A 23,879-nucleotide genomic window follows, 5' to 3' on the forward strand; every position below is an offset into this window, starting at 1 on the left:
AAAAGGAACGGTTTTTTTATGTGCTTTAAAAGACATATTTAAAGACATATTTTTTGAACAAAAAGAAATTTAGGCGATAGAATATCCTTTAAATACAACACTAAAATTTTATTTTTGTGTTGTAGAAAATATTAGTATATTAAACTAGTTGAATAAAAGTTTTAATGTAGCCCACGGGCCACAGTTTGCGGACCCCTACTATAAGCTTAGGGGCAGCAGTTGTTCTATAATAGAAGCTTTATAAGTTAATAATTGCTAAGCATAATATTTTAAATATGTTTGAAGCACTTTTACAATATTTTGATGATTTATTTTATAATTTATAATACTTTTATTTATTAAACTTTTGACACAATCAGTAACACTACTTGTTTGTTTATTATAAGTGAACTTATTTAATTTACAAAATATTTCTTTTTTGTGTTGATTAATTTATTAATCCATTTCATAATTTCTAAGTTAGGTTTTAAATATAACCACTTTCTTATTTTAAAGTTGTTTACAACCTGTACTTTAAAAATATAAAGCAAATACTAGGTTTGCCACATACTCAGGGAAACTCAGGGAATTTCCAAGTTATAGAAAATTTCAGGGAAACCCAGGGAATTTTGATTTTTTTTTTTTTTAACTCAGGGAAATTCAGAACAGTTATGGTTTTTTCTAAAAACTTCATGAAAGTTTTAAGATTTAAAAAAAAATCTCAGGGAAATTTTTTTCTAGATTCAGAATGAGATTTAGTTAATCCAGTCTCAATATTTTGTTTAAAAAGTAAATTTTATTTATTTTTAAGTGCTTATTTTAAAAAATTTTAGCCTTGCACCTAGTTCTTCAATATTCTTAGAATTAACATTGTAATTTTTTAATAAATAATAAAAGTTTTAATGGTTTAAAAACAACTCAGGAAAGTTTTAGGTTACTCAGGGAAGTTTTTGGTCACTCAGGAAAGCTTTTTTGACTCAAAGAGTGGCAACCCTGAAATACATAATAAAGTATAACTTGGGATTTTTAAGGAATAATTTTAATCTTTTTAATAAAAGTTGAAATGACATGAATAGTAGCAATTAAGTAAACATTATTAATAAAAATATAGAGAACATTTTTTAACTGTGGTATAGAAGAAAAGAGTATAAGAACTAAAAAGTTCCTGTAAAAAGTTCAAAGTTTTGTTTACTGGCTGTAAAAAATAGCAACCAAGTAACAATATAAAATACAATAAAAATCTAAATAAATTTCTACAATCAAGAGTGGACCAATGCTATTCCAACCAAATAACATACTCAATAATGACCATCCTCAGTTATAAAGTATTTATAAGTCTTCTCCTAAAACCTACAAAAATAACATTCTATTCTTATGAATTTATGTGTATTGTACTTATTCAGTTGGTCAAAATATACTTCAGTTCTAAGTGGATGCTTTTAAATATTTTTTATGGCTCTGGTTGTACAAGTCAATAAGTATTTTAGTCCATAGCTTACTACCCTGATAAGCTAAATATTTTTGACCATATTCACTATTAAGTCTTGGTAAGATTACATTTGTATTAAAAGACCTTTTGGTATTTTTGTACTTAAATTATATTATCAACATAACAATTCACATCTACTACAATTAGTTAGTAGAAGTAAATTTTTTGTGATAGTATAAAATACACCTTGTACAAATGTTAAAGATTAATTTTTTTTGTTTATGTAAGGGTAGTAAATTTTTCATTATCATTTTGCTAATAAATATATCTATCTAGTCTAATTGCTCTATCAATAAATAATTCTACATTAAAGCCTAAATGGGGAGTCACGTATAGTTCTTTTATTTGAAGACAGTCCTGAATTTTTCTTTTGTGTTTTTTTTGATTGTCTTGAAATGAAAATGTGTCATAATTTATGTCATTAATAAAATGTAGAAAAATGGTTATTGCTATACATAGAGTAACTTTGCTGAACAAAACTTTTTAAAAACCATTTTTACATAATTGCTCAATGGATCAAACAAAAATTAAAAAAGGGTTGCCACTTTACCTGGAATCCTGGAAAAACCTGGAGTTTAACAATTTAGGCAAAAATAACCTGAGAAAACCTGGAATTTAAGAAAATTTGAAAAAAACCTTGAAAAACCTGGAATTTTTAAGAATTTTAACATGTTCAGTTGTAAAATTTCAGTTTGCCTCAAAAAATTTATTATATAGATAAAAAATTTTTTGTCATCACCAAAATTTTTTTATTAAAAGACACGTTTTAAGTAGCTTTACGGTACCTTTTCAATCTTTTTATACTATTTAACACAGTTTAACTTTAATTATTTTAAATTTTTTTAGTACCTTAAATTTATTTTTAAACTAAAAATAGATCCAAAAATGTGTACTTTTAAAAACCTGGAAGAAATTTGAAAAACCTGGAAAAATTTTTGAAAAAATGAGTGGCAACCCTGTTAAAAGTACTAATATTCAAGATTAGAATTATTATAGTATAAAAGTTTGCCTTCTTAAGCAAAATTTTTAGTTTTAACTGTCCTACTACTAGAAAACTATGAAGTCCTACTACTGTGGTCAATAATGTTTTATTCTAAAAATTAATAATTGCTTTTATATGAAAGCTCAAGTTTTTATGAATATAAAAATGACAATTAGCTTTTTATATGTAGTCATATTTATGAAAAATTTTGTAAGCACACCACAATTTATTTTTCATTTAAGTTTTGGTAGAAGTTTATAGATTGATTAAAAGTCTGTATACTTTTTTTGTAGTTAGGCCTCAAACTTTAAGAATTTTTATTAAATAGTATAAAAGATTTCTAGTGTTAGAATGAAATTGAAAATTATAAAGCAAAGTTTTTCATAAAAACATTAAAAAAGATCCTTTTTTTTAAGTGCATAAAAAATTTAGTTTTTTTTATGTAATTGACTAACTTAACAAAGTTAATTAAGATTAGTTGATGGCTATGAGAATCAATATATTTTTAATGATATAATAATTTTAGTTAAATAACCTTAATAAATTAATTGCAAAAACAGCAAAAGTTTCACAACTTCTAAACTTGAAAATGCTTCATTTGTTAGTTCTGCTTTGAAACACGGTTACCACACATTCTTGAATATAAATTACTCATGATATTTTGAAATTTTAAAAAATTTCAGGATAACTCGGAGTATTTTGAATTTTATTTTTAAAATCAAACTGACTCTGGATAGTTTTGTTTTTTTTTTTATAACTGAGGATAGTTTTAGGTTTCTTTTGATAATCTTAGAACATATATTTTTCTAGATTTGGATGAGATTTAATTGGTATAGTTTTAATATTTTGTTGTTCTATAACCAATTTTGTTGGAGAACTTGATTTTTATTAATTTTTAAAGTTGAAAAAAGATAAGACTTGAAATTAATCAGGATGATACAGGCCAGTTTTAGGTAACTAAGGACTGTTTTTTTTGACTCAAGGAAAGGAAACCCTGAATATAACTCAGGTTAGTTTGATTCTTTAAAAAGTTCTGAATATTAGATTTAGTTTTTTAAATTTCAGGCTAGTTTTAAAAGCTTAAATATATATTTTAAATTATATTTTTATTAAATTATTTTTGATATATTCTTGATGTTCTTAGGTTTTTAAGATAAGCTTGATTAGTAGCTTTTTAGTTTTTGTACATATTATTTTTTATTATGATTTTATAAACTCAGACCAACTCAGGTTAGCTTGATGATACTAGTTATGTAATTAGAAATATTTGTTAGATGTCTGAAGTAATGTTAGTTTTTTAGTCATAAAATTATAAATTTATCTTTTGCGTGAAGTAGACGTATAAATTTTAATTATCTACAACACAGTAACTTATTTTAGAACGAATTTTCTACTGCATACATAGCATATTATTTTGTCAACATTATTATTATTTTTTCAGATAATTTAAGTATCTGTTTTTAATTTATTATCCAACTACTATGAGCTGGGGTTTGGATTTATGGGTTAGTTTTTATTTTTTGTATTGAATTCTTTATGTAAAAAAAAATTAAGTATAAAAGGTTTTATAATTTAAAAAGTCAACTATAAATTTAAAAAAAAATATAGTTTATTTAAGTTTATTTTGTGTGTGTAAATGAATTTAACATAAAATACCTTATTACATTTTTTGTATATATTTTGATAAAAAAATTAAAATATCAGTGTTTGTATTTTTAAATATTTGAGAACAAATACCATCAATTCATACACAGCAGTTAAACTAAAAATTAAAAAAAGGTAGAAATTTTATAAAAGTTATAAAATCTCAGAAGTTTTTCCAAAAACTGCAATTTTAAGCTGAGCTGTTCCCCGGCTTCTAAAGCTGATTTTAAATAAATAAAGTACTCCCAATATTAAAGTGGCACCACTGAAAAAAAAACTTGTTTTATGTTTCAGGATAAATTCGAGTCAATAGACAAACACAATCAACACGGAATACAGTTTTTCGAGCAGTACGGCAAGTATGTGAAAGAAAGATCACAAATTGAAACAGAATACGCCAACAAGATTAAAAGGCTGGTCAAAAGTTACACGCCAAAGAAAAAATACGAAGATATGAATGTGTGAGTTTTGTATGATGTTTCTTAGAGGTGTTACTTAAATATGTTTTGAATTTAAAAGGTGTTGGTAATATAACTAATAAAATTTAAGTTTATCTGAGCTAACAGTTATTTAATTAATCTACATAACAAGCAACTTTTAAAATTTCAACAATTTTTGTAAAAATTAATTGTTTACTAGTTTTACCTTCTGTTTTCATATTTGTTTAAAAAGTTGTTATTAGCTTTTAAGATTACTCTGAGCTTGTTAATATAGTTTTATTATTGAAGATATATTAGTGGATGCTACTATCATTGTTAGTTTTCATCTTACATTTACTTTTTTTTTGTTTTAGTTTTTCATGCATACAAGCCCAAAATGAACCAAGCTTATTAACCACGTGAGTAACACACACAATTAAGTTTACACACAGAATTAATGAAAAAAATAATATTGATGAGTTATATTCATGAAATATGAACTTTTGTTTTTACTGTAAAAAAGATTTCTTGCATGTCTAAATCATCATAAAACTTATTTAAGCTCTTTAATCTAAGTTATTTTGATGATTTTTTTTTGTGTTTTTAAAACTGTTCTTGGTGGATCACTTTTTGTTAAATATAAGTTTTAAACTTTTATAAAAGTTCAAAAAAAAAAACTCTTCTAAATGTAAAATAATAATTATGAAATAAAAAACTAACATTATAAATATAAGATATAGTACAACTGTTGCATCACTGTATAAGTTTTCTATGCACAAAGAAATGTATTATGATTTACTTTTCAGATCAACTTATTTAATTTAAAAAAATATCAACATACAATTGAATAAAATATCCCATGAGTTTTTAAAGAGTTCTAAACTGCATGTATATACATGCACCTAAACATGTTTAGTTAGAGTCTTTTGTGTAAATTAAAGTTATATTTTTTTGTTTAAACTAAAGTTGAAAAAAAAAGGCTCTGTAAGACTATAAATTAAGACTTATTAGTTTTTTGTTAAAAACAGCCTGAAATTTAGGTATTTGTTACAATACTTAAAATTATTTTTGTTTAATAAGAGATTTTTAACAAAAAGAAAAAAGCTAATATATACGTATTAAGGCATGCTTTTTGATCAGTATCATTAACAGGGTTGCCAAATAACCTGGAATCCTGGAAAAACCTGGAATTTGACAATTTAGGCAAAAAACCTTGAATTTGAAAATTTTTGAAAATTTCAAACAAAAATCACTAAAAAACATAGAGTTTTGAACATTTTTTTTAAAGCTGGAAAGACCTGGAATTTTAAACAGCTTTTCCATGTTAAGTTGTAAAATTTCGATTTGACAAATAAATATATCTTATAGATAGAAATTTTTGCTCATCATTAAATTTTTTTTATTGAAAAAGACATTTAAAGTAACTTTATGCTATCTTTTAAATGTCGTTATACTATTTAACGCATTTTTTTACCTTAAACTTTTAAAATTAAAAATAGGCCCTAAAATGTGTAATTTTAGAAACCTGGAAGAATTTTTGAAAACTTGCCAAAAACATTGAGCAACCCTGCATTAAGTGCTTGTTTGCATGATTGACTATAAATAAAAAAAACTTATCCCTCAATGTTTCCCTACTATGTTCTTTTTATGACTTAATAATTATAGATTTTTTTTTAATCTAAAAACAAAAAATTCTATCCTTATATGACTTATAAATTAAGATGAAAATATAATCCTATAGTTTTACACAAATTTATATATAACCTTTCAGTAAAATATTACATAATAGTTGAATTATAAAACTTATCAAATTCTTTGTTCTTAATAGTTTTAATTATAATATCAAAAAATATTTAATAAATTTCATACTAAAATTTATGTGTTTTATGATTTTATATAATTAAATATATCGGTTTTAGTTTATTGTATTGGCTTTTAAATTGGTTAATTCAAAATACTTTTGTTTACTTTTTCATTTTTTTTGTGATTTTAAATACTTTGATACATTAAAAAAAACTGTTTTAGTTTTTAACTTGATCTTTTATTGATGAGTAAACACAATTTTTACCATTCATAAAATAACACAATAGTTCCTTTTGGGAGGACCTTAGTATTTTTCACAGAGGACCGAATTAAGTTCTTAAAATTATTTTGTATGTTATTTTATTTAAAATTATCTAACTGACGATCCCACTGGTAAGCACCAATTTATTATTTTAAAATTCTGATTAATTGAATTTATTTCTGGTAGTTGTAATTCCAACTATCATAAAATAATTTATTTTGTTTAAAAATAATACTTAATTTATCTTCCATCTATCAGTTTTATCTGGTCTTGCTATAAGTTTTCACACTAAAAACAGTTTTTGACCACTAGAAAATTATTAAGGTTTGCCAAAAAACCTTGATTCTTTGAAAAAGCTGGAATTTGACAATTGAGATAAAAAAGACCTGGAAAAAATTGGTATTTGATAAATTTTGAAAACTAATCTTAAAAAACTTCAAATTTCAAACAAAAATTTCTAAAAAACTTGGAATTTTTAAAAAGTTTTACATGTAAGTAATGAAACTTCGATAAGATCCAAAAATTCTATCATATAGAAAAAAGTAAAAAATTTTTAATTAAAAAACATATTAAAGTAGCTTTACAGTATCTTTTCAATTTTGTCATATATTAAAGAGTTTTTTACCTTAAATTTAGTTATATACCAAAAATGGACCAAAAAAAATTATTCTTTAAAAAACCTGAAAAAAAAATTCAAAAACCCTTTGGCAACCCTGTTGTTTTTTAAAATTAGCTTATCTGAAAAGATAGAATAAAATATATTAACTCTAGTTATATTAGTTGTGATAAGCAATTAATTTAGCTAGTGCTACAAACCAAAATCCAACCTAAGTGAGGTTTGAGTACAGATTTTTTTGTTTGGCATAAATATTAAGTATCAAATAATTTTTCAAAGTTTCTGTGGAGAGAATATCAATTATTTATTTAGTCGCCAAACATTTTTCTGTCTAAGCATGATAAAATTTAACTGCTAATAAAAAAAAGCATCACATATTTTTTTAGACTAAATTTTGTTGTATGAGAAATAATCATTTCCCTAGGGATTAGCCAATCAGCCTGACTATACTTGCTTATACATGTTTACGCAAACTCTGCATATTCAAACTCTTTTTACAACTTCAAGTCATTATTGATGCAGGTTTTCCACGTACAAGGCGTTCTACGCGCACCTGTTAGAGCTGGGGTGCATGGCGAAGCAAAGGGAGCTGGTGAGCGAGAACATGGTGGAGCAAATCGTGGAACCGTGCTTGAAGGCCGCGCAGGAGATGAAGCAGGAGAAGAAAAAGGTTTGAGTTGATTAAAACTGTAATTTGCAGTCATTATTCTTTATGCTGAAGCGTTTAAACATTTTTGTAATTAATATTCAAGTTAAAAAGTTTAATTCAATGTGTTTTAAAGAGTAAATGTAATTCATTTTTGTTTTCAACTTATATGAATAATATATTCTCTAAAAAATTATAAATAAAAACTAAAACTTGTTTATATTCTTGAGAATTTAAAAAATGTTAGTAAGTAAGTTGCTTGCTGGTCTAAAGAGTTAATACTTTTATTAGTTGAGTTTTTTAAACAAACATTTATTACTACTAAAGTAAAAAGTAATGAAATAAAGTACTATGCAAAGAAATATACACATTTTCAGACAATTTATAACATTTCAGACAAATAAGTTTTAAAGTTTTTCTTTATTCAAAAAACTTTTTTAATTTGATAACTAAAGTAGTTTTTTTTTAATTACCAAAGTTTCAAGTTTTAAAGTTTGGTCGTACCTTGTATTTAAAATGTTTTTAAAAAGATGGCATGTATTAATTATACATCTTGTCTGCTGGTTTTCATATTTTGCTTTATTTCAAACTAATGAAAAAAAAACATCTTGTTAATAAATAGCTCAAAAATTGAGAAACTTTTTGGAATACTTGCACACTATTAATACTTGGAATTGTGCATTATCTCATATCATTATTAAATATCGATCTCATATGTGTATATATGCACGACCACGTTGTAAATCTCATAGGAATATTTGCACTTGAATCTCGGCATGTGCAAATTCTCAGCGGAATATAAACGCATGCTTGATCTATTCATAAATAGCCAACATTCCTATAATTAACATGTTTTTTATGTATATGTCCCAACAGTAAAAAAAACATATAAAAAAAATAGTCTTTTTTATAACTTGACAACACCACATTTTTGAATTGGTTAACTTATAATTTTTTTAGTAACAGTTTTTCAATTATTTACATTTTAGCACGTGTTGAACCTCTGCGGATTAAACTTGCGGTCTACGCACGAAAAGCATTCTTTAAATTTTTAAACTGTATAAAATAATTGATATCGATAAATAATATGATAAAATACCACTTACTTTTCTGGGTTCATTCGGATATCCAAGTGTTTAAATATGTTTCTTAATATACTGTGATTATTAAACGCATGCATTTTCGAGAATAAGAGTTATAAGAAAACAAAAATTAAAAACTTTTATCCCAACATGAAATCTAAGTTGAAGTGATTAAAATCATTTACATTTAAAGCTATAAAAACAAATTTATTGTGTTACCAAAAACAGTTAAATTTACATAAAATTTATTTCTCTATTTAAAACGACTCTATTAAATTATTACTTTCTATCAAAACAGGAAATTTTTATTTATATTGTGGGAATACTGAACAAAAAAAACAATACAAATATCATGCCCATAAACATCATTACTAATGTAAAACGAAAAAATGCATAAAGTTCATTTTGAGTTTTAATTAAGGTGGGGGATGTAAATATTGATAAATTTGAATAACTTTGCGCTGAATAGTCGGAATGCAAAGAATTTAACACGAATATTTTGTGACATGTATAAGTGGTGATGTGTAAGAATATGTAGAAAGTTTTCAGTGATTGTCACTTGAATTGTCTGCAGTTTTTGTTATTGTGCTCAATTTTTATATATATTTGTTTGTAAAGTTTGTTTTATATCTGCTGATTTTTATCGACATCAATATATAACTTGATTTACTATACAAAAAATAAATGTTTCTTTTATAATTAAAAGCAGTGTTTACTATTTTAGATTTAAATTAGTTTTTTAGCTTTATGCATAATCAAGTCTTTTTTTAAACTGTCATTTACAATAAGATACGTTTGGGTTTATGTTATACTTATTACTTTTTGTTAGCCTAAAATATTTTGTAGTTTCGAAATATTTTTTATACAAAAAAAAGGCTAGGACTTAAAAAAAAGGTTTTTGTATGGATGAAACCTTAAATTATTTTAAGAATTATTGTTGTTTTTTTCTCATAATTTACCTACATATTAAAATAGAAATACTTATTCGTTTTTAATCTTGTTATAAAATAAATAAAATAATCAATTAAAAATTTTAAGCTTATAAGTTCAAAATTTACCACAGAAAATAATATTTTTTGTGGCTTTTAGTTTCTTTGTGTGTAGCTCATTTAATCCTACATAGTTAAATGAGTTTATACAATTATTTTTATACAAAGAAATTCAAAATTTAATCAAACTTTTAATAAAAATAGCAAGTTTATCCGGTAAATTAAATAAGGAATTTTAACTAGCTAAGTGCATTTTTGATAGTTTGTACTCTAAAGTTAAAAGTTTTTTTTAATAACTACTTTATTTTTGTACGTTTACTAATACTTATATGATTAATTTAGCATTGAGATAAGTATTTGCAAGCAGATAATTGCAGTTGATGACTAGTTAAAGCTTTTTTTTGCAATGATTTAATTAAAGAAAACATTTTATCAAAGAATTAAAATTGTTTAAAAATATTTAGATATTCATAATTTTTTAGAGCTAAGTTTTGTAAACTTGTAAAAACATTACTTAAAAAAAAACTAATAAAAAACCATTATTAAAGTTTAAACTGTTTGGACAACCATCAAAAACTTAAATATTTGAATTTTTTGGTAATTTATCAAATATTAATAATTAGCAGGCTTATTTTTAAGCTCAAGTGTAGTATGGTTTGATTAAAACAAACCTAGATTCAGTATTACAGAATACCTTGAGTATAGTTTTATTGTCAACATAATACTAAAATGTCAGCTTAAATTTGCAAACCCTGAAATAATTTGTTCACCAAACAACTTACAACAGTGAAAGTTACTCAATGTTGAGTTAATACCTGAAAATGCCAAAGCTTCGCAATGTAATGCGTCTTGAATGTCACCGCTTCTAAGAGTCACCATTAAAACATTCAAAATCTTTGCTTTGTGCGCGAATTATCAATTTGAAAATGTAGGCTTGCCTCTTTAAGCGGTTCTTAATCTTTTTTTTCATGTTTTATCCCTTTTTGGGAGGTTATTATCAAATTTACCCCAATCTACAAAATAGTGTTTAATTTTGAGGTAAAAAAAAAATAATTTGAACTTTTTGCTTTAAAAATATTAAAATCGTAAAATTTAAAGAATTAATTTAACTCTCAAAAAAAATGCAGTAAAATACTAACTTATAAATTAAAAAGATAATTGATAAACATCAATTTACATTACTTGTAATAAGGAAAATTTACCCCCTAAAACCAGGGAATTTATTCCAGGGGTAAGTTTATTTCAGGTTAAGAATCTCTGCTTTAAAGCTTACTAATTTTTGCAAAACTGTAAAGCTCATTTTAAACTTGAATAGAAACGCTGAAGTTTAACTTACTTTGATTTATAATTTATATTTTTCATAATTAGAGCAAATTAGTTGCACTCCACATTAACAATAGTTATACGAAGATGAATATTGTACAATTTGCTTTTTTTATAGAAAGTTTATTTTTAGTTTAGAAGACATAATAATAACATATTAAATGTTGCTAAAGTTCATAGTTTTTTACTGTTTTGCAAAAATTATAAACTCTCTTTTTGCACATATGATGCGGAAATGTCTCAATATAACTTAATAAGTATTTTTATTACTCAATTACGCGTGAAATGCAGCTTCTTAAATATATTTAATTAATTTCATCAAAGCTTGCCAACAATATTGATCAAATTTTTTATGTGTACTGTATTTTTTTTAACAATATTATATAAATATGCATTATACAGTTTTATTGACAGGCATTACATATAAAAATGTTATAGTAACTAGTAACAATGTATGAACATTAGGGTGCTCATAAAAACATGACCTTGGAATTTGTAGCTTTTTTTATTTGGCAAATACCTCAAAAACAGCATGTGCAAAATTTTAGTTTCATAAAACTTTTTCGGTGGCCGTTTTTTATTTTACGAAAACAACCTCAATGTAAACCATATGGGACCCAAAAAAAGCAATCTCGGAGTTTTTAGCTGAAAATCGTTTTACATTTAAAAGTTACCTCAAAAGTACCTTGTACGAAATTTAAGACGATTTGAAGAAAGTATAACATAGACAATTCTTAATTTTATGTGTTGTAAATTTTCTTGATTTTTTTTCCAAAAGGTAATTTTTTTTATTTACACTCGTTGTATCGCGTAATGCAATGCTTCTGAAATGGGGTTCCGGGGAACCCTAGGGTTCCGCGACGCCTCTCAGGGGTTCCGCAAAGCCTTTCGAAATTTAAAAAAGAACATTTATTTAATTAAACATTTTATGTAAAATTAAAATTAGGGGTTCCGCGGAAAAGTTGAACTTTTGAAAATGGTTCCGCCACTAGAAAAAGGTTCAAAAGCGCTGGCGTAATGTACTTTAAAAACCAAGTGTAGTGATCCCAATAGCGCCCTGGAAGCAGAATTTATTTTCTTATTTTTTTCAGCTGTACGCGAAGGGCAGGGAGGCGCGCACGAAGCTGGCCGACCTGGAGAAGCAGATGGAAAACTCGAAGAAGAAGTTCGAGAAGGAGTGGAAGGAGTACGAGAGGCTGAACGCCAACTACGAGAGGCTGGACCAGGACCAGAACGCCACCAAGGCCGACGTTGAAAAAGTTTGTTTGCGAAAGTTGTGTGAAATTTTTGAAAATTTTTAAATAGCTTTAATGTTGTTAAAATGCTTTATTGTTATGCATTGTAAACCTATTCTACTTCTTCTAACTCTACTACTTCTTTTACCTTTTTACTTCTTCTATTTATTCTACCTCTTTTACTACTTCGACCTCTTTTACTTTTTCTACCTCTTTTAATTCTTCTACTTATTTTACTTCTTTTACCTCTTTTACTTCTTTTACCTCTTTTACTTCTTCTACCTCTTCTACTTATTTTACCTCTTTTACTTCTTCTACTTATTTTACCTCTTCTACCTCTTTTAATTCTTATACCTTTTCTACTTATTCTACCTCTCCTAGTACTTATTTACCCCTTTTACTTCTTTTACCACTCTTACTTATTTTACCATTTTCACTTCTACCTCTTCTACTTTTTCTACCTCTTATATTCTTGACCACACTTCAATACGAACTCTTTTTGCTTGCTGATATAATTTTAAAGTTTAACTATTGATAGAGGGCGTTAAGAAGGTTTGTTGATAGTTTTTAATGATTTTATTGAAATACTTAAGACGTTATTTTTTTTTTTTTATAATTGAATTACAGAAAAATATCACGTTTCAGTTTTTGGAACTTGTTAAATATAACTATAATGTTAAATATTAAATAATATGTGACAACTAACTATGTTTACTGTTTTACTAAAGTAGTTATGTAATTTTTTTATGACTAGTAATAGCCAGTCGAGTCTACATTTAATTGTTTAAGTCAGAATGCAACCAAGACATAAGTTTAAGATTTCAATAACTCACAGTTGTTTGTTGATTGTTTTAAAGCAAAATTTATTATCTGTTTCTGTTGTGTTTATAAAATCTATCATTTTTTTCTAATAATTAATTAAGTTTTATACATACTAAAATATAATTTTTTAACTATAAAATTTGTACTTGATGTTATCAGAATGATAGTAGCCGGTCTCTTTTCAAAAATAGAATCGTAACTGAAGAAGATGTCGAAAAGGTGGGATTTATATTTTTTAGTTATAACAGTTGCGGGGTTGCCACAAAGTCAGGAAACATAGTCAGAAAAATATAGGGGTGTTTGAAAAAAAGTCAGGAAGTTTGATATAAACATAATCTTAATAATAAAGTTTATCATCACTTAAACCTGAATTTCGCTAATTTTAATTTCTAAAACTTTTCTATAATTAAAAGAACTGTTGTTTTAAATTTTGAAAAGATAAGATTTAAAACTTTCATCAAGTCTTTGTTTATGTATTTTTGAATTGGTTTTAATAAAGAGTTTGATTAAAAATTACGAAAAGTCAAAAATAAAAGTTAAGAAAAATCAGGATTTTTTTAAACTCGAGCTGTAGCAACCCTGGAGTTGTCAGCTTTAGTTTACTAATGTTTATATTGTTTTGATTAGGGTTGTTTTTAACGCATTTAAATTTTAAGTTCAATTTACTTAAGTATATTTAAGACCCCCTTGTTGTTATAACTTAACTGGAGTGATTAACTTTATAAAATTCTTAGTGAATTAGACTGTTACCCTGAATTTAAGGTTTCTTACTATAAAACACATGTAAAAGTTACATTCTTGTATAGTGTAAAAAAACATCGTTTATTTTGTTTATTGTTTACGTTTTTTAAATATTTTTAATATATTTTTGAAATACTATTTACATCCTTAAGCATGTTTATTTTTGTTGTGCTTGGTTTTTACTTACTAACAACCTTTGAAAAATTTCAAGTGCTTTTCCAAATCTAAAGTCATCTAAGGTTATTTTTATTTGACAACGCAACCACTTTTTCAACCATTATTAAATTTTGAAATAATGGTTTTTCCATTATAAAAATCACAATTTTTATACATTAAAGTTTATTGCAAACAAAATACAAAATAGAAGTACTTTTCGGACACGCTCTTCAGTATTTTTTCGTGTCAAAACAAGCTGAAATAAAGATTTACTAATAAAAACTAATAAAACTAAGTATTTAAGAAAACAAATTAAATTTAACACAATAGTGATAATTAACAAATTAAGACAATCGTTTAATCAGAAATAATATAAATGTAACACAACTTTACTAATCAACTAATTTAAGTTCAACGAATTAAACAAAATGGTCGAATAAACAAATTTCTTTTGTTTACAGAGATCTGGCTTTAAGCTTAAAATGTATATAGCTTCTAAAGTTTTTAGGTGAAATTCATTACGAGCAACTGATATTATTTTGAAGTTATCCACTTTATAGTTTTCGATACACTTAGGATTAGTAATCAGGTGTTGGCCAATCGCTGAACTACTATTTAGTTTTTCCAAATCATCAAATTTCTTTTCCTCGTTACATGACTTTATCTTGTTTAAAAGGTTTTTTGGTATGTGTTGGTTAATTCTTGCAATCAAATTGTTACTCGTTCTACCCACGTATGTTTTTTTACATAAACATACAAATTTATAAATTACATTGCTGGTGTTTAGGGTGGGTAATTTATCTTTGTTTTTAATCTGAAACAGTTTATTGGTTGAGTATACTATTCGTAAATTAACAGATCTATAGCCATTTTCTACTATTTTCTTCAAATTATTATGCAAAACTGTATTCTGATTGTATGGCAACTTAAGGTATACCGGACACTTTTTTGGACCAAATTTTATTGACTCAAACCTTGTCTTTGTTTTTTGTATTGTGTTCTTTATTATGTCTAGAGGGTAACCTAAAGTCGCAAAGATTCTTTCCACCTTTGATAATTCTTTTTCTAAATATTTTTCAGAACAAATTTTCATTGCTCTATATGTAAGGCAACTGATTAGATTTAGTTTTTGTCTCATTGGACTGTATGAGTTATAAGGGACATAGTCCCCACTGAAGGTACTTTTTCTAAAAATGTTCGTATAGAACATTTTTAGAAAAAGTTTTGACACGAAAAAATACTGAAGAGCGTGTCCGAAAAGTACTTCTATTTTGTATTTTGTTTGCAATAAACATTATTAAATTTTTAGTCCCTGCAGGCCAAAAGCGTTTCCGAAAGTTTAAGCAGTTGGTTTTTTAAACCCAAAATAATGACTGAACCCTGTTTAATCACGGTGATATTTAAAGTAGCTTTACAGTATCTTTTCAATGTTTTTATTCTATTTAACACAGTTTCTTACCTTAAACTCAAACTTTTAACTAAAAATAGACCCAAAAATGTGTACTTTTAAAAACCTGGAAAAATTTTTGAAAAAACGAGTGGCAACTCCTACCTGCTTAATTACTTTTCATAGTTCAATGTAGTTCATATAATAGTAAAGTAGTTTATGTATTTTTTGCAATTTTTTTTTTTATATATTTTTCAATATCACTGTTACCCCTTACCCTCAATCGGTAAGCGGTTCTCGAATTTGACCGCGTCCGGATTTTGAACGTGTCCCGGTTTTCTAAACCCAAAATCGCGACCGAACCCTGTTTGATTACTTTTTTCAACTTGTAAAAATGTACTGAACGCAGGCGAAGAGCGTGGCGACGGGCAAGAGGGACCACGTGGACCAGTGCAAGTACGACTACGGGGCGATGGTGAGCGAGTTCAACAAGCTGCAGAAGAGCCACTACTACGAGGAGATGCCGCAAATACTGGAGGTTTGTATTTAGTGTTTTTTGTATTAAATTTTTTTTGTACTAAATGTTTTCTTGTTGCGGAATCTTAGCAGTTGCTGAATTTGTTTTAACTTTTGAGGCAGTTCTTATGAAGGTACTGTGATAAATAAGCAAATATATGTGATTACTCATAATAATGTATATGACTGCAAGAGTTAGTTACTTAATACAGGGTTGTCACATATCATGCAAGTTCGAACATACTTGATATTTGCAAAGAAGAAACAATAGTTAAAAATCAGGATAGTTTTGATATTTATCCTAAATATCAGACTAGTTTTTTGACTTTATTATTGTTTATGTTAAGTCCTTTGTTATTGTTTTGCTGCTTTCAGACATCCAAGTTTTTTTCAAGAGCTTTTTTTAATGTTTTGCTAAAATGCTGTTCTCAACTTTATTAATAAACTTTGCCCGACTCATGCTAGTTCCAGTTCGCCTCAAAGAGCGGCAACTCCAATAGCAATTCTGACTGTATAGAGAAAGCAGACAAGATATTTTTTATCTCAAACAGAGCTACCGCACGGCGGACGAGAAGCGGGCGTTGGAAGTGCAGAAGCACCTGACGCTGTACGGGCAGATCGAGCAGGACGTCGGGCCGATAGTGAACAAGTGCCTGGAGGTGATCAAGGACAACGCTTCGGCCATCGACCCCGAAGTGGTGCGTGTTGTTTATTTGTTTGTTTTTTTATTTAATAATTTTTTTATTTTACATGTTTGCTTTTTACGTGTTGCTGTAAACAGTGAATCTAGCTGAAAAGTTAAAATAAAGTTTTAAAAGGTTCCGTTAATTGGTTGCTTTCTTGAAAATAGTAGTCTGAATGTGGAAATATGTTGTTTGAAAAACTTTTTTTTCTAATGTTGTCATTTATTTTCTACAGTTATAATATAAATCTATCCAATAATCAATTTCTGAGTTTTAGAGATGACAAAAAAATAAGATTGTTTGCAACTTTTTAAGTATTTTGCACAACAAGTATTAATCGATGGTATATAAATATTTATTATACAGTATTTTTTATGTTTAGTATGTGTTTGAGACAGCTATTTGTATATAAAATTTATAAATAGATGATTCATAAAGTTCATAAGTCTTTATAATATTACATGCATATGAGAAAGTTTTAATGACTTATAATTTTCTTTTAACAAAAAACTTCACTTGAATTTTTTTGTTATTTAGTTTCACCTAATTAAGCTTATATTTATTTATTTTTATGCATCATTTTATATCAAATTATACAAACCTATTAATAATAAAAAGATAAGACCGTTTTATATATTACAAACAAAACAACAAACAAAGTGTATCAAATATTTGTCTCAAAAAAGAAAGCTATTATTACAAAAACGTTAGTTTTTGAAATCTTTTTTTTTTTTATCTATTAAAGTTATTATCACAAATAAAAGGTATTTATTTTAACTTAATTAACAAATTTTGACACCAAATTTCATTTACATTTCCAATACAATTTTTAAAGACAATGTAGTTAACAATACTTAAATCTTTTTATAATATTCTAATCAAGTCGTTTGCTATCACATCATTGTTTTTAGTATACCCTTTATTGTTATTAATTACTAATTCTTAGTTTGCTGTAAAGTAAGTTTATAAAGGCACAACTGTAATTATGCAGTCCCTAAGATCTACACGCACACATTACATGAAAAACATCAAAGCAGTATGTTAATGATCGTCCACAACAATTGCATGTTCGCCGCACTGAACCAAGTCACGATCTCAACCCCTATATTGCAATTAAAAATAATGACTTCAAAAAGCACTTGATGAGTCTAGACTTGATCGCTTCCAGCCGAGCTAAGTTTTGCAAGCATTTTCAGCTTGAGTTTTTTACGTGTGTAGAAAATGCGACGTGAGTTCAACGGCAAGTTTGAGTTGTATAAAATTTTGTGCAGTAACACACACTTGTAAGCGCTTGTTTACAAAACATTCAACACTGTTCAACACATTTTGTAAGATATTTACAAAATTAGAGTATCACTTATCTTGGCTAAAATTCAATATTGATTTCTTTTATTACCTTTAAACTTCTAAACAATTAACTACTAAAACAAACCCTTAATAACGTATATTTATCACGTCATAATGTCTAAAGTTCTAAAACTCAACAGTTTTAAACAAACAAACGTTTTTCTGGCGATCATATGTAGCAAAATATGTAAAATTCTGTTTTTTGACATAGCCAAATAGACATGTGTACTTTTTTATTTGAATTCTATCCACATAACAAGTCACCAATAATATATACAGGGTTTAAGGGGCCACTTTACTTGGAAACCTGAAATAATAAGGAATTTGACAATCTAGGCAAAAACACCTGGAATTTGAGAAATTTCGAAAAAAAAACGTGTGGCAACCCTGTTATTATATGTGATTATCATATACAAGCCACCAATAAATACATACTTTAAAACAGTCAATACGCAGGATGGTAAAATTATTAACATTAAATATCAAAACAGGATTCGGCGCTCGTGGTCGACATGATGAAGACGGGGTTCCAGATTCCCGGCGACCGGGAGTTCGAGGACTACACGGACGCCAACCACAAGCAGCAGGACGCGCTCGCGGTGCAGAGCAGCCAGAAGGGAAGGAAGAAGGGCGGACTGTTCGGCTTGTTCGGCAGGGGGGAGAAGGTTGGCGTTTTGTTGTTTTGAATACAAGTAGTTTCCTAGTGGGCGGCCTTTTGGGAGGCCGTTCGTTCAGTTTGAAGAATGCGCTCTCTGCGTCGATGTTTGTTGCCGGAAAAGGGGCAATATCGCCCCCGGTTTGGTTTAAGTTTATGAGATATAAAAAGCTATGCTTTATAGGTTTGTTCTTAATTTTTATTTTTATTAATTGAGTGTTTAGTTTTGAACTGTAATTCTACCTTGAAATAGAGGTCTTTTATTTTAATATTTCTTGCAATGTTTTTTTTCTGTCTTTTGTTTCGGAGTTATGTATCAGTCTGTCAGCTGGTTTTAATTTGCTTGTGGACAGTGTTGCCACAAAACCTGGAATTTGACAATTATGGCTAGAAAAACCTGGAATTTAAGAAATTTATTAAAAAAAACTGGAAAACCTGGAATTTAAACTAGTTTTTACATGTTAAGTAGTAAAATTTTAGTTTGACACGAAAAATCTATCGCATAGATAAAAGAATTTTGTCATCATCAATTTTTTTTAAAGAAAAAATTTAAAGTAGCTTTACAGTATCTTTTCAATGTCGTTGTACTACTTGACACAGTTTTTAAACTTAACGTTAAACTAAAAATAGACCCAACAACGTGTACTTTTAAAAAACTTGGAGAAATTTCCTAAAAACCAGTGGCAACCCTGTATGGATAATAAACAATTAAGTATTAGTTGTTTAAGCAACAAAAGTTTAAAATTTAATTATTTTTGTTTTTTTTTTTGATAGAAAACTGGATGTACACGTTTTTTTTTATAAAATCAGTGATGCTTTCTTGCTTGATTGTGATTTTATCATGGTTTACTTTAAGCTGTCTTTCTTAAACAGCTTTTAGAAATCTTAAAATTGAATAGTGCTTTTTGGTCAGCATCTAGTACGTAGTTATAGAATATAATTCTGTAACAAACTGTGTTAATGATTTTTTCTGTAATAATAATGCTTGTTTGATACATGTATACATACTTTTTATGACTTTTTAAAGTCTTGTAAGTATTTAGTAATTTTAAGTTTTGTTCTACTTTGCAAAGTTATATTGTTTAGTATGATAGTATAAGTCGTGAAAAGTTATTTAATTTACCTAATGATATTTCTAAGGACATACAATCACAATAAAATTTTAATTTTTCACTGCAATAAGCATGTACTTGCAATGCAAAACATAAACAAAGATGATATATAATTAACCTATAAATAGATGTTTGAAATTTCACAATTTAGTAGTTCTGAAAGTAGAGTTAGTTAATTATATGATGGGAAAAGTTTTTATTTTTTCGGTATGATTGGTTTTTACTGTTTTAGATATTTTTTTCGATTGTTTTAAATGGTCTTAATTTTGCTTATATAAACAATATTGTTTAAAAAAAGTTACCCAAACATTTTATTTTTTAATCTATAAATGTTTATTTTAGTTATTTGCTTTTAAACATAATTTGATGTAAGTGTTATGTTGTAAATAATTAACTAAAACTAAGTCATTTTAAAGCTTTACTTACTACTAAGCCATTTTAAAGATCATATCATATTCTTCTTTTGTTAAAAAACAAGTAACTCTAGTACGCTGCGTTCCTTTTAAAAATAGCACAATGTGTTTTTACAGCTTAAAAATTCGCACTAAACTTTAAATTTAAAAATTGTAGCCGAATTTCTGTCTTACCTTTGTAGTAGCCGGTTTTTAAAAACAACTTAAGTCCTATTCACTGTGAAAGCAAAAAGTGTTTTAACTTTTGAATGTTGGCGTAGTAAAGCGTCTTGTTATTTTTGCAACATTCTCTGCATTTGTGTTTGAAGAAACCGACTTTTAATGTTGCATTTCTTGGTTGTGAGTTGCGTGAAATTACAAGAAAAGTATTAGCTTTTCGTCCTATAGAAGAAATGTCAAAGTGTATTCGCTTGTTTCTAATTTAAATGACGGTTTGCTAATTGTTAAACACTTGCTAAATATGAAATTTAAAGTTATACATCTATAGTTACTTCGGAGTGTTTATGTGTTACAAGTTAAACTTTATAGTTTAAAACTGAATGTTAATAATAATAAATATTTCTTATAACTTCATACACATATGCAATGGTTTTACTTAAAAGATTTTATATTTTTAGTAAATTTTTTATTTAGTTTCCTTTACCTGATATCAAATAAAATAAAGTATTTTTTAATTTAAGTTTTTTTATTGTTCACATACTTTTCTTTGATGTAAACGTTATGTACATTGCATTTAATAAGTTTAGTTATCAAACAAATATACATTTCCTTATAAAAACATTAGTACTCATTTATTTTATGAACTCATATTAATCACATTTTTTTTGTACTCGTGCCTCGTAAAAAGGATAAAAAAGAAAAGGACAAAAACGACTCGCAAGACCCGCCAAAAACTGCCGCGCCGAAAAAGCCGAAGCGGCAGAAGACGATGAAAAAGGAGAAGAAAGAGAAAAGGGACTCGAAGCTGTCGGACGCCGAGTCGAAGATATCGGAGTCGATGAACGCCGCGGTGTTCGACTCGATAAACAACGAGGTTTTCGTCGAACCGAAAAGAAACTCGCGAAATTCTTCCCACTCGTACTATTCCTGCTCGTCGTCTGCAAAGGTAAGGTTTTGAGTCTGTTGGTTGGCGGTGTGGAGTTTGCGGAGAAACTTTTCGAGCACCAAAATTCGGTTGTGAGTCAGGACTTCCCAGGGGTTGGGTTCAACTCGGCTGGTAGATTGGGGAAGTTTTACTTGAAAAGTACAAAAAAAAATATTTTTGGTAAAAGTTTTTTGATGTGTAACAATTAATTTCAAAGTTGAAATTTGCACAAAAGAGCAAACTTGTCCAGCTTTTTAAGCTTTATAAATGTTAAGTCTCGACATATTTTTACTATTTAATCTAAAGTTACATCAAATTTATAACAAAACAAATAATATTCAGTTCAAAGCAAAATTCTTGTTTGGGAAGTCCTGTAATACATGACATGTAAATAAAAGTTGCGCACAAAATACTTAGCATGAATTTCATCTCACTTTTTCATCATATATCGTGTACTAAAATATTTAGAAGTTTGAATTTTACTGTATGTATTTATTTCTTATAACTTTCTTATTAAAATTTTTTTATATAAAACTGATCATTTTAAAGAACTTTTAAAAAATTTGTAAAAAGGCCATGTTTGTATACTATCGTCGTTTTACTTCGTCGATTTAAGTCAAAATTGTTTTTATTTTTGTTTAATTTTTTTTTGATCATGATATCTTTATATTTAAACTTAGTTACACAAAATAAACTAAAAGCATTATTAATATTTTTTACTGTAAGCTTTTATTCTCACTATATAGACTAGTTTAAAAATTAATAAGATAATTAAAAGTGTTTCTAATAACTGTATTGTATCTTTATTCAAGTTTGAGATACTGATGTTTCATATTCTAGTTGTACAATTTTTACGTTTTGCTTATTTCTTAAATTTGTTATGTGATTTGTGTAATAAAACAAATATACAGCCTTATCAAAGTGATATCATACGCTCATTTTAAACAGTGGTTTATTAGTCTCAAATACGACAATTTTCCACATTAAAAGTCGTAAAAGGTTTTTTGTTTGTGCAATCTGCAATGTTTACAACACAAGCTCGTTCTATTACGTCATATTTACATTTTATGTGAAAATGCGTATTTTTGTGTCTAGCAAGGAGAAATATTACTCTTAATTCAGTTCTTTTGGTTTTGAGTGCTTTCCTAAAATGAACTTTCTCTTAAACTTTTAATTCACGTACTGTATTTTATTTCTAGTACAGAATGTTTGTATAAAGTTTTGTCTGTTCATCTTTTTTTGCTTATCTATTTATGATTTGTTTAAGTTATTTTATACATATAAATTCAATTAGTATTTGTAATTATGTACCTTCATACTTTTGCTAATATCAGTATTACTGAAAAACTTTATTTGGGCTTACTTTGTTTCCATCATTGATCTATATAAAAGATGAAACTGGACACAGTTTCACATCTAGTAAAAATTTGTAAAGTAATTTTTTTGTGAAACAAATCATATGCAACATACATGTCAAGTGTGACATTAAACTCGCTAGAGTAAACAAAACGAACAAACATCTGCTGATATTTGTTGTGGAAAATCAATAAAATGATGTTTTGTAAGCGCGTATGAATAGTTTTTTGAAATTTTAATGAAAAGTTTTGTGCATGAGAGTGATTTCATTCGATTGCTTTTATTGGGCTAATATTTAATTGAAAGTCATAATTTAGAACTTTTCTCTTTATAATGCTTAATTGCGCTCAAAAAAGAGATTTATGCCCCTCTTTGTCTTTTATAAATTTAGTTTCACTGTTATTAACACTTCTATGTATTCTAATAGTATGTAATCAACAAAATATGTTGTTGTTTTCCTAAATTTTTAGTTTTGTGTTTCAACATATACGTAGTTATTGTTTTTGTTTAAAGTATTATTAGTAAAATTTGTCTTTAATACTGGCTATTTTGAAAATTAAAAAAGTAAATTTTTGTTTGTAATTATAATATAGTACATAGCTAGTTAAAAGCATTTACTGTTATATAGTTAGCTTGACTTGATGCCCAGTGTTAATTATGTAATTGAATTTTTTATAATTTTTTGTGTTGTTCAAAATTTCATCCTTATTGACTTTTAGTTCTTTTCAGTTATACTAATTACGAACACAAGTAGCTAATTAACTTGTACACAACTTGCATATAAATACTAGTTTTAATAGTTTTTAGTTGTTAATTAATTAGTAATTAGTTAATTAATTGTAAATAAAATTTCAATTAAATAGTTACAATTTTAAAAATATTAACACTCTAAAAATTCAATGCTTAGTGCTTATAACATCCAATATATTAATAATATACCATTTGCTTTTTTTATCATGTCGTTTGTTATAAAGGTTTTTTAATACAAGAAAAGTTTAAAATAACAATGAATCCAAAAAATGTTGAATCTCATTTAGTTTTGGCCAAAAAATACTACTAAAAAACTGTAAGTAGTCCTATAAAAATTAAATCTTATTTTTTTAACAATGAAGTTTTCTCAAACAGTTTTCTAATAATT

General features: G+C 26.7%; 1 protein-coding gene across 2 annotated transcripts in view; it reads left to right on the plus strand.

Moving 5' to 3' along the window:
• The first annotated feature begins 3,895 nt into the window (after positions 1-3,895).
• LOC145849714 (formin-binding protein 1-like) overlaps positions 3,896-23,879 on the plus strand; it is a 35,838-nt gene continuing 15,854 nt past the window's right edge. For both annotated transcript variants that reach the window (XM_082954745.1, XM_082954746.1), the window contains exons 1-7: positions 3,896-3,955; positions 4,389-4,555; positions 7,717-7,864; positions 12,326-12,493; positions 15,985-16,113; positions 16,643-16,789; positions 18,613-18,786. In XM_082954745.1, coding sequence (XP_082810871.1) covers positions 3,932-3,955; positions 4,389-4,555; positions 7,717-7,864; positions 12,326-12,493; positions 15,985-16,113; positions 16,643-16,789; positions 18,613-18,786 — 957 coding nt within the window. In that variant the 5' untranslated portion in view covers positions 3,896-3,931. The remainder of the gene's footprint in view (positions 3,956-4,388; positions 4,556-7,716; positions 7,865-12,325; positions 12,494-15,984; positions 16,114-16,642; positions 16,790-18,612; positions 18,787-23,879) is intronic.

Source organism: Thalia democratica, chromosome 2, assembly GCF_965202585.1.
Source record: "Thalia democratica chromosome 2, ktThaDemo2.hap1.1, whole genome shotgun sequence".
Taxonomy (NCBI): Eukaryota; Metazoa; Chordata; class Thaliacea; order Salpida; family Salpidae; genus Thalia; species Thalia democratica.